This window comes from Amblyomma mixtum, chromosome 2 (assembly GCF_055824585.1).
Source record: "Amblyomma mixtum isolate Tamu chromosome 2, ASM5582458v1, whole genome shotgun sequence".
Lineage (NCBI taxonomy): Eukaryota > Metazoa > Arthropoda > Arachnida > Ixodida > Ixodidae > Amblyomma > Amblyomma mixtum.
In genome coordinates, this window is record NC_143013.1 from 227,725,522 (window position 1) to 227,737,622 (window position 12,101).

General features: G+C 45.5%; 2 protein-coding genes across 2 annotated transcripts in view; both read left to right on the plus strand.

Annotated features, from left to right (window-relative positions):
* Window positions 1-12,101, plus strand: part of LOC149362819 (NADPH-dependent 3-keto-steroid reductase Hsd3b5-like) — a 109,466-nt gene that overhangs the window by 71,074 nt on the left and 26,291 nt on the right. The window lies entirely within an intron of this gene.
* Window positions 9,272-11,798, plus strand: LOC149362821 (lactosylceramide 1,3-N-acetyl-beta-D-glucosaminyltransferase A-like). Its single transcript, XM_089569824.1, has one exon. It carries the CDS (start codon window positions 9,637-9,639, stop codon window positions 10,855-10,857), a length of 1,221 nt encoding a protein of 406 aa, XP_089425950.1. The 5' UTR covers window positions 9,272-9,636; the 3' UTR covers window positions 10,858-11,798.

A 12,101-nucleotide genomic window follows, 5' to 3' on the forward strand; every position in this document is an offset into this window, starting at 1 on the left:
ATTGCACACTGTGGCCCTTGCGAAAATTGAAAGGTGTCGCCCTTTCCACCTTTCCACCTTTTCACGTGTGGCTTGCGTCTGTGCTTTCCAGTACGAATCGCTATCGCGATAACCGTCCAGTGGGACGCCTAAGTACTTTACTGGGGTCGTCACCCAGGACACGTTTGCAAAATTACCGGGCTTCGTTGGCCATTCACCGTGCCAAAGCCCCAGGGACTTTGACCAATTCACTTTACTACCGGTGATCGTGGTGAATTCCTTTACGCATGCCACGGCCTCGGTTATACCTTCCCGGTTCACTGTGAACACCGCGACATCATCCGCATAAGCCAGCAGCTTAACTTCTGCTGCCTGTAGCTGGAATCCTCGAATTTTTTCACTTTCTATGATATTCAAACACAACGCTTCAATGTAAATGCAGAATAGAAGAGGGCTGAGGGGACAACCCTGGCGCACCGAACGCTGCAGGCTAATGGGGGCCCCCAAACTCTTATTTACAATTAATCTTGTCGTGCAGCTCCGGTACGCCAAGGCCACTCCCTCGCAAATAATGGACCCTAAATTCACATGGTCGAGTATGCAGAACAGGATATCGTGCGAAACACAATCGAATGCCTTCTCAAGATCTAGCTGGAGGATGGCTACCCAGCTATTTGTGTAATCACAACATTCCAGCACACACCTCGCTTTATGAATATTGGAAACAATAGAGCGTCCCTTGATCCCACACGTCTGGTGGGGACCGACTATATCCTGAATTACTGACTGTAGTCTACAGGCTAAAATCTTCATGAAAACTTTATAATCCACGTTTGTGAGGGCGATAGGACGATATGCTGTGACCTGCTTTAACTTTTCTGCGTCATCAGATTTAGGGATTAGCACTGTATGTGATTTACCATAAGACGGGGGCAATTCATTTTCTTTGTAGGCTTCGTTAAAAACTGCTGTCAGTACTGGCACTATTTCGTGTTTATATGCTTTGTAAAAAGCGGCGCTTAACCCATCAGGTCCAGGAGATTTTCCCAGGTTCAAATTTTCTATCGCTTGCTCGACCTCTGACGCAGTTATCGACAGCTCCAGCCTTTCTTTCTGTTCGTCATCTAATCGCGGCAAAGCGCCAAGAAACTTTTCCTTGAATGCGCTCACATCCACTTCTTGCTTTGCAAACAGCGCCTGATAATATTCAAGAAATGCCTGCTGGATATGCCCGCTTTCTCCAGATAACGCCCCGCCCCATTCAATCTGTTCAATGTGGTTTCGTTGAGCATGCGTTTTTTCCATTCCTAGCGCTCGTTTTGAAGGTGTCTCCCCATCAGCTATATCTTGCGCCCTAGCCCGCACCAGTGCGCCACGATAGCGTTCTTCTTCAAAGAGTTCAATCTTATTTTTTATTTTCCTAATGTCATCCATCCATTTTCCAGGCTCTTCGCTTTCTCTTTCGAGAAGTTTAGCTAGTAAAGATCTTAAATTGTCCTCCTCACGCTTCTCCTCTTGTCGTATGCAGCTTGACCTTTCGATTGCTGCTATTTTTATTTGTTGTTTGCAAAGTTCCCACTGCTGCCATACTTTCAGTTCCCCGCTCGGCTTTAATTTACTGATTTCTTCGTTGACTTTCCTGCTAAAGATGTCGTCTGTAATGAGCTTATTATTTAATTTCCACATCTCCCAAGAAAACTGATTTCCTCGTTTCTTTGTCCCTATCCCACACTGCACTAAACAATGATCCGAAAATGATACCGGTAATACATTGTAGCTACTGCATTTTGAAATAACGTTCGGTGACACATAAATGCGATCTAGCCGTGCATGGCTTGACCGTTGAAAATGGGTGAGTCTCACACAACGCTCGCCCTCTAAACACTCGGCCACATCATCGAGGTTGCACGTGTCTATAATTTCTGAGAGTACTTCAGTGCTTCTGTCCCTAAATGCCGTTGCACTGGTTTTGTCACAGCCTCTCAGGACGCAATTGAAGTCGCCCATTACGATCAGGCATTTCTCACAACTGAAGTGCTTTTGTACGCGTTGAAAAAACTCTGTTCTCTCATCCACCGCATTTGGGGCGTACACACAAATGATGCGCCAATATGTTTTGTCGTACAGGAGGTCAACCAAAACAAATCGACCCGATGGACACGCCGTATATGCCTGAACCTCAAGTCCCGGTAAATTCTTTACAAAGATGACACAACCCGCAGACGTTCCTACAGCGTGGGCAACAACTGCAAAAAACCTAGACGTGAAACGTCTCACCATGTCCCCGGTCTGCTCTTCCCCGTCAATTTTCGTTTCCTGCACTGCCAGGACGTCAATGTCGTGCTCAGTTAAAAGGCGGTACACCTGGCTCTGCTTCTTCTTACTTGCCAGTCCCCTGACATTAAGTGTACCGACTTTCATGGGGAACGCATGAGCCATTTTAATGCAGAAGAAAGAGGCCAGGGATATGGTGCTTACCCTTCACGTCTAGCGCTTGGCTAGACGACATCATTGACACCGGAGCCATCCGGTGCTGGTGCCAGGCCTGGCAGCGGGGGGGGCTTGTCAAGGGCTCTCCTCTCCGTCGACACATTTGATCGTAGCCGGATGGACGACCGCCGTCCTTGGGTCGTTTTTGCCGGCGGCTCTTCGACGCTGGGGGCCTCCGCCTTGGCGTCTTCGGTTCCAGTCTGGGCGTGTGGCCGCTTCGCTGGGGCAGGGACGCCGGCCGTGCGGGCGCCACTCTGGTCAAGGTTCTCCTCGGTCAGAGACGCTGGCTCGGTTTGTTGGAACGCTGGCACGCTTACTTCACCGCTCGACGCCTTCGTCTCCTTTCTAGTAGGTTCTGTCCCTTCAGGCTTGCGTCCGGCATCGCTGCTGGAGGGTCCCGAAGAGCCCGTCAATCCTGCTTGCGGTTCGGGTTCCTCTATGCCTTTCGCTGATTCTTCAGCCTCGACTACATCCATCAGGAGTTCCGCAGAGTCGTCTTTCGACGCCCCGCCCGTAGCCACCGCGTAAGTGCGGACACACTCATTATCCGCGTGGCCGTACCGCCGGCATTTCGCACAGCGGGGAACCTTGCATTCACGCCGCACGTGGCCTGTACCATGGCAGCGCAAGCACTGCATTGGACGCCCAGGCGCTACAACAAGAGCCAACTCTCCGGCGACACGTACCTGGTGTGGCAGGTCATCCACTTTCAAGCCGGGCTTCAACTTCAGTAGGACCGTTCTTGTCGTTGAGCTCTTGTCATTGACGCCTTGTATCCGCCACCGCTCACGCGTAACGTCGGTCACTTTGCCAAACGCCGCGAATGCCGTCCTGATGTCGTCGTCGGCCACACCGTGAAGCATCCAGTGTAGCCGCAGCTTTACCTGCTGGTCTTCGGGGTCGATAATGAGGCAGCGGCGTTTCTTAACTTGCAGCTCGTTGAAGGCGAGCAACTTCTTTGCTGCCTCCGTGTTCCGCAGGGTAACCGCCCACACGTGGTTGATTTGGTACGCCCCCAACGCGACCACGTCGGGGAGCATACCGGTCTCGGCCAGGGCGTCCCGGAAATCCTCGACCCGGAACGGCCTCGCTCGCACGTCGCCGTGAAGAAAAACGGTGTTGAAAACAACACGTCCTGTTGGCAGTGTCGGCAAAATAATCTGGTAATCCTTATCACCGCAGTCATCGATCCTGTTTCCGCGGCCGTCAAAGGCCGCTATCGCTGCTCCGCTGGAGCCCATGACCCTGCGATCCGTTCAGCTCGGCTGCCGGAAGCAGAATGACTTCGCCATGCCAACTCGATGGTTCGGAATGAACAAAGGTGCGCCTAGTGAATACGGTATCTTCGTTCACTCCCATCTTCCTCCCTTCCCGTTACGGCGAGGTTTAGGTGTCCACCGAGATATGCGAGACACATTTCCTTTCCTCAAAAACCAATTTACCGACGAGCAAGTCGTATTTGTCCGCGTTTCTGATTGGTCCAAATTGTCGTGACGTCACCATGCGCGAATTTTGACGGGTGTCCACCGAAATATGTGAGACAGTTACTGCGCAACTTCCTTTCCTCAAATACAATTTTCGTCTAGTGTCTACTGAGATATGTGAGACAGTGAATGCGTAATTTCCTTTCCTCAAATACAATTTTCATTTTCTTCACTACGGCCCCTCTTTCTTCTTTCACTCACACTTCCTCCCTTCCTGTACAGTGCGGCTCAGGTGTCCACCGAGATGACAGAGAATTACAGCGCCATTTCCTTTCCTCAAAAAGCATTGCGTTCAAAGGGCAAGGCATCGCGCCGAACGGATGGTGGCGTTTTGTGGACTCCCTGGCAGCGCTGCAACACGCTGTCGCGTTCCACTCCTAAAGGCGAAGCTTAAGCGTCATTAATGAGCAGTTAATTAATGCACCAACAAAATGGGAAGGGAACAATCGGGTAGCAGAATGCAGCACTCAGGCTTTCGCCTTTCAGCACTTTAGCCACTAAAGTTCCTCGTAATTTTTTCTTACATTCCTTGACGAAGCCCCCAAACCGCAGAAGAACCATTACTGTAAATAAAGTTTTCCCTTCCTTCCTTCCTTCCTTACATTCCTTGGTCACGACAGTATGAGGTATTAAAGGCTTTCGCCTTAATATATGAAACGTGCGCGTTTCTTCAAGGCTGTGGTGCTAGTATGACGTGAATAATCATTGTAAATAAAAAGAACTGTGTGGTTGTGCAATGATTTGATGTTATTTATTAAATATGCTTGATGAGGGTCCCAAATAGCCGAAGCATATTTGATTTTAGGTCTAATTGGTGTGGTATAAGCACGTGTTCGAAGATGGGAAGCAGCAGGCTGTAAGTTGTGTTTTAAGAGACGTGATTACCAATTAGCAGATGCAAGAATAAGGTTCATATGGTGGTTCCAGGTTAGACCCGAATGAAGGTGAAGACCTAGGTACCTGTAGGTTGGTACCAACTGGACTTGAGTAATATATTTAAGGAATATGCTGTTTGAATTCGAGACCTTCGGTTAGTAAAAGACAAATTTTGTTTACGAAAGGTTAAGTTACATGAGCCAGGTAGAGTACTGTGCTGTCACTGAGTCGAGGTCAGACTGACGGGCTAGGCGATCATAGCGAGAATAAATTTGACGATAAATTACACAATCATCGGCGAAAAGTGGGATCTGGGAACATGTGCCACGAATTTCTTTTAACCCATCGCTTGAGTAGCCGAGAAAACTGCCTTTGGGACCAGTTGTTTTGGAGTACGTACTATTTATCTTTAAGTGCTCATAATTTGCTACCCTGCTTACAACAACTCATTTTTCCCCAACGCAATAGCACTATGGAATTCACTGCCTAACGACATCGCTGCATGCACTGATCACAAAACATTCCGCGAGAAAATAAAAATTCACCTCACATAGATCTTGATCACTTCCGCGCTCTTTGTAGCGAGTATTGCTTGACATATCTTTAATAAATGATGTATAACCTGCTGGGAAACCCTGATATGACTACAACCCCTTTTATGTTTGTTTGTATGTTTGTTCTTTTATTGTTATGCATGTTCCCATCATCGCCGTTGTAAACAGATATATGCCCCCCCTTATGTAATGCCTTCGGGCCTTTAAGGGATCAATAAACGAAACGAAACGAAACAAAAATGTGTGCATGAGCACAGGAAGGAGTTTATGGGTATCCCTTGAAACTGCGGAAAGGGGGCGGGGGGGGGGGGGGGGGGGGGGGGTACTCCCATTTTAACATCTATTTCATTTTATTTTGTATTTACTCATAAAGCTACGCGTTCGAATTGGCATTATAGGGGAGAAAACATGAAAATATCATGTAGGCAGCATGGTGCAACATGCAGACTCAATGTTATCGTAGAAAGAATACAAAATTCAACAAGTATTCACGCAAAAAAAGTGAATATAAACGATGCAAAAAAATCTTCCAATGTATTTAGAAAGATGTGAACATGAATATTACGGCTATCTCAGCACGTAGCTGAAGCACACAGGAAAGAAAAGGTTACATGGCGCTCACTTAATAACTTTGCTGAACAATTGTCTGAACATGGCGATGGACAGACAGTCCGTTCCGGCAAGTTGTTGCAGTCATGAACGGTTTTCGGGAAAATGAATGCATAAAATATTTTTTAGACAGTGGCATTCTAGGATTTCTGGGAAACGGTGAACTCGGGTGTACCTGTAGGTGTAATCAAGTATACATGTTTTCTTAAAACCGCTGGCCCTGTGAAGGTTATGAAATAGCTTTAACCGAATGTGTTTCTGCCTCTCTTGTAGAAGGGGTCATCCCTACGTCGTCAAAAATAGCGTTGAGAATTGTTTTCTTATTTAAATTTTTGTTTAAGGAGGGAGGGGCAGAGGGAGCGCTGTGTTAAATCCGTGACTGCGTGAGCGCTGATTGAGTGATTGCCTAAAGGTCACTAATTTACTCTTTTGCGTTTGTTATCAGCTCGAGGTCCTCAGGTATAGAGTAATTATTAAACGTCATATATAGCAAGGCATTCTTTTAAAAATATTTATGTTTAAGCTCGAAGACAAACTGGCTAGTCAGCTGCTCTCTTGCAGGTCAGCACCCAGTTCCTTGATAATGCCCTCGCATGGCGTACAGGAAACGAGATTCATTTACGACGACGTCAAAAATCTTCAACAGGTCTACATAAGAACTGATTTAACTCTTTCCTTGCGATAAAATAAATGAGTGTCTTTGACTGTTCATTTCAATGTTTTCGCCGAAAATTTGGCGTTAGTTACATAACATGCAGCCCATTAAAATGAAGGTAAATGAGTGTCTACTTGCTGTATGATTTTAAAATAGAACTATATTGCATAGCAGTGAAATTTTGATGTGTATTAGAAAATGTTATGAAAATTCTCAGTAAGAGAGATAAGTTTAAAACGCGAAAAACGTTTTCAAACATGAAATACGGAGAAGGTTACTTGTTTACTCCATAAAAACACGGAAGGTTCAGTGATGTACCTGATGAATACTTCAAGCTAAAAAAAATTTGTTTCTTCCTCATGGAAAAAAAAAATGTCTGTCTTTGACGTATAACAAAATCTATATTTTAACACAAGAATTTTATTACTAGTTGGTGTAAACATTTCTATTGTAAAGATTTTTTACTGGAACATTTTTGTGATAAACAAACATTTTGATTGCGAACATATAATTAAAATATTCTAAAACTTTCAAGCATGCCAACATACATGTGCTACGGAATGATAGGAATTTAAATAGAAAATCTTGAATTGTATTTCACAAAAGAACTAGAAAATACAAAACTCGATTGAGTTACAATTATCAATAAAGAATAATTGCTTACAACGGTGAGGTGCTCCTCATAAATACCTCTTAAGTATGAGGCACTCGAAATTTTTTGTTCCAAATGAATTCACAAAAAACTGTTCAAAAAAACAGATCACCTCAATATCGTTATGATCTACAACGATAGTAACCGAGGCACACTCGCAGCTTGGTGCAGAGAGATGCAGTTGTATACAACAGCAGTATCTTACCGGTACTCACCTACGGGGCAGAAACGTGGAGGCTAGCGAAAAGGGGTCATCTTATGGTAAGGACAACGCAGCGAGCTATGGAAATAAAAATAACAGGTGTAACGCTACGAGACCGGAAGCGGGCAGAGTGGGTGAGGGAACAAACACGGATTAATGATATGCTAGTCGAAATCAAGAGGGAGAAATAGGCTTGGGCAGGGCATGTAATGTGAAGGCAAGATAACCGCTTGCCCGTAAGGGCAATGGAGTGGATTCCAAGAAAAGGCAAGTGTAGCAGGGGGCTCCAGAAAGTTACGTGGGCGGATGAGATTAAGGAGTTTGCGCAGATACGGTGGCCGCAGCTGGCAAGGGGCAGGGTTAATTGGAGAGACATGGGAGATGCTTTTGCCCTGCAGTGGGCGTAGTCAGGCTGATGATGGTGATGTAAAATCTCAGTGATATTTTTCTAAATGACAGTGGCTCTGAATGCCACAAAACAAGCGGAGAGTAACACGCCTGCCTTTATGGCCTCGTTCGTGCTACTTCCGTACGTTTCACAGCGTTACGCCTGGTGTACGAAACGTTGGATAGTACATTATAGAGTTACAGAGAGGGAGCAGTTAGGGACTGTCCTGACCAAGAATCTTGTACTAGTAGCACATAGTACAATCGATAACAATCCCCAACCGGCAGAATATACTCCTCGGCCTCGTCGACTCTTCCGGAAGCCAAAGCCGAAAAACCGGTGAGAACCAGTTAACACAACTTTGACGACAAATTCGGTCATTTTCTAGCCATATCATGGCGCCTTGTGCGGAGTGCAAAAGCATTGGTTTCAAGCATCACCTCAGGAATGTACAATTCCCATTCGTTCTCCTGGGACAGCTTCTCTTCAGTGTAAGCCTCGGGTAAGCCTCGGCGACAGCCGAGTCGCTCAGTTTTTTTGGGGCCCGGGTCATTTCAACAAAACAGTTCTTTTTGGAAACCTTTCACTGCCTCTATAACTGTTGGACTGCCGTCACCACTATCTAACAATATTTAAAACTAGCTCAGAGTCTGTTAAAGTTTCACGGCTTGTCCACGCTAATAAGAATCATCATACAAAAGGGGAATTTAATAAGCTGTGTTACGTTTTTTGCTGGGCAGATGTAGGTTTGGTAATTTGAGGGCTGGCCTTTACTTAAAATGTACTGCACACTGGTTCTTGGCCCACTTATCTTTACAGGGGTCTTTACAGGGTTTGAGTACGTTTTAAGCTCAAATAATAAGCCGCGTGCCACAACAGTTCTTGCTCGTAGATTCTCAACTAGGCGGACGTATAGAGAGGGGCGGATAGACATCTTTGCAGAAATCTGACATTAAGCTTCTTAGTCACTGCGGCCATGTTTATGTTAGGAACATAATCTTGGTCGTATTTTTATCATACTCACCAGCCTCATCATACTAGGAAAGAGTTTCGCACCCACCGTCATTGTCTGAAAAGCATAATTACGCGGATTAAGTTTAATTCCAGAAATATATATCCACGAATACGAGCGCCGGCAAGTACTCCGCCAAATAGAGTATTCTAGGACTACAAGGGCCTCTAATGTTTCGAGATAAATATGCAGGCTGCCTACAGTGCCTAATTTCATAATTTCTTCTGAATGAGCTCCGTTAAGACATGGACAGTGCAGATTAATCCCCCCCCCCTCCGTCACCACCTCGTTGTTGATTGCGTCTGGTCGCACAACCTGCTAGCAACAATGGTTCCGTGCAGTGCACCGCTCGCAGTTCCATAAACCCTGGCTGTGCACTTCAATTATCCTTGGCATAAAAATGGGCAGCTCTGTTATCGAAACAGCCGTCGGCTTTCCTTAATTTGCCGGTTTCTCTCAAGATCATTTCCCAGAATCTCAGTCAGGACCGAACTAAGCGGGAAGCCAGTCGATAGATTGGCTTTTGTACTGTTTGCACGTCACTACCTCCAGATATAAATTACGCTAGGGTCCTCGAAAACAAAGAACAATGGTGAACAGCAGCTGTGACAGCCGTGAAAAGTTCGTCGCGCGCTTTTGATGATTAATTTTATCCACACAATAGCAAGCTTCGTAGCTATATCGTGACGTGCAGTGTCTCTCTTCGCTGCATTTCGGCAAAGACTTGCTAGGCAAATGGTTGCTTCTTCCCTAGGCTTCGATACAGCGAAACCGACCGACGCCCAGCGCCTCAGGATACCGTTGAGTGCGACTGTCATATTTCGCCACCGGAAGAAACCACGCGGGTTTGCTTTTGTCGTTCGAGTTCTTGGAGCTGTGATAGTACTTTTTTTCATCGAATGCATTACTCGTGAAGCAAGTGACGGACGCCTCCCGACTGCCGATAGAGCCGCTACTCCTACCGCTGCACCTAGTGCAACTAATACCACAAGAGAGATCATTAACGAGTCGTCGCCATCCACGGAGGAGAACTTCACCGAATGGACCGGCACGTCGGCGTGCCGTCGCCCCGGCCTCCGAATCCTCTACTTCGTGCATACGGCACCGAAGAACGTGAAAAAGCGTGCGTGGTTACGGAAGACCATAGGCGATCCGAAAATCCAGGACCTTGTAAATTCAGCCGTTGTCTTCTTCGTCGGCAACGCGCCCGACCCGAACGAACACCGACGCGTCGAGGAAGAGGTTACTCAACACGGAGACGTCGTTGTGTTGAATTTCACAGACACCTACCGCAACCTGTCGCTGAAATTCACTCAAGGCGCCAAGTGGGTTGAGGAAAACTGTTTCCTCAGCTCAACCACGACGATCGTCAAGATGGACGACGACGTTGTAGTGAACGTATTCGCCCTGTCGTCTTACGTGGACAGCCTTGCGATGAAGTGGAACGCCATTCATTGCCACTTGCACATCAAAGCTCGCCCTCCCAGGCAGCGAAAGTCAAAATGGTACGTCAGCAAAGAAGAATATCCACTGGACAAGTACCCAGCCTATTGTGCCGGCGCAGCCTTCATGATGCGGCCGGCGGTTTTGTCAGCCCTCTACGAAGCTTCGATGCATGTTCCAATTTTTTGGGTCGACGATGTGTACGTCACTGGCATCCTGGCGTCGTTAATTAAAGTGGACATGGTGGACATAACGCGGTATTTTGGCTTGTACCTAGGCAGAGGAATGACGGCTATGGGTATCATGATGCTCTTCGCGCATACGGGCCGGCCAAATCTTATTCGTCACAAAATCGATGAACTGTGGCGGAGTGTTCTGCTTTTGAATCAGACTCCGAGCGACCACTTCCGGTGGAGGGTGAAGGTATGCCATCGAAAGACACTTCCCGGGTTGGCTGACTGGGTAATCAGTAGAACTGGCAATGCTAATTTCAGTCTGTCCGGAGTGCAGTGATGGTTGTAAGTTACTTTTATTTACCTATAGAAATGTGCGTAATTAAGACTCGCATCTCGCTACAAGTGGTCGAAATTGCCATTAGATGTTATATTGCAATGCACATCTATCCCAACATTTCTATTTCGTGCCAAACTCCTGAGCGCTTGCATGCCACCAACCGTTATCCCATGTATCCTATCTAATAACATTGTCGAAAAACAGTCCAGAAAATTTTCTGTCGTGACAACATATTTTCTGCAGAATACTCTACGCTGAACGATACTGGTCTGAGAAAAATATTCTTTTTAAACATGACACATTGATGAAATCTTGAGGAAACATGTATTTCTGTGTGCTGATACTGAATGTTGGGTATATTTCATGTATACCAATTATTTTAGGAATTACGCGATATTTTATGCAAATTTTCTGTGATGTACTATCAAGATATTTTGCTTCATGAAAGTTCCGATATGTGTGCCTTTGGTTTATTCTGGCATCAAGGAAAGTAATAAGTGTAAGGTTATCAGCCTGCCTATTATGGAAGTTAAGTTGTGGAATTTTGAATTTGCCACATCTGAAAGACGCAGCAAAGTATGTGTTCCCGTTTCTGAGGTGGCAGCTTCAAAATACGGTAGTGTAACTTTTATGATAGGCAGGACTATAACTGTAATAAGTGTACCTTTGTTGCACTCCGTGATATCGAGAGAAACCAATGTCCGACATTTAGCAAGTACTCTACAGAAAAGTCTTTTAAAAGCTCACCACAAAAACTTACATAACTTAATAAAAAAAGTCCTCAATGAGTTGAGTTACATGAAATACAATGCAATATTCAGAATAAGGTCACAAAATTACGCTTTCTCTAAAGATTTTCGAAATGGTGACTTGATTAATAAAACCATTTTTGAAAGAGAAGTGTGCACCTTTAGATTCTTGTAGTAGCAAAATAATTTTATGTCACACAAAAAATATGTTATTCCTACTAAACGACAAAATATTTTGTCGTATTTTGTGCAAAATTCTTTTTTTTTTTACAGAAAATGTACCATTGACGCTTCATATATAAGCATGGTGTTTGATACATTTTGCTTTCCAAATAATTCATGCGCAGTTGTTGTTCTTGTTTTGTTAAACAAATTACTTTATTTACGCTTGCGAGGACTGCTTGCACACGGTTCCTGGCTGTATACAATGTGAACAGCAAGAGGTTTCCCGGTAGAGAGTAGGCCAAAACAATTTTGGGGACTGAGAGCAAACTT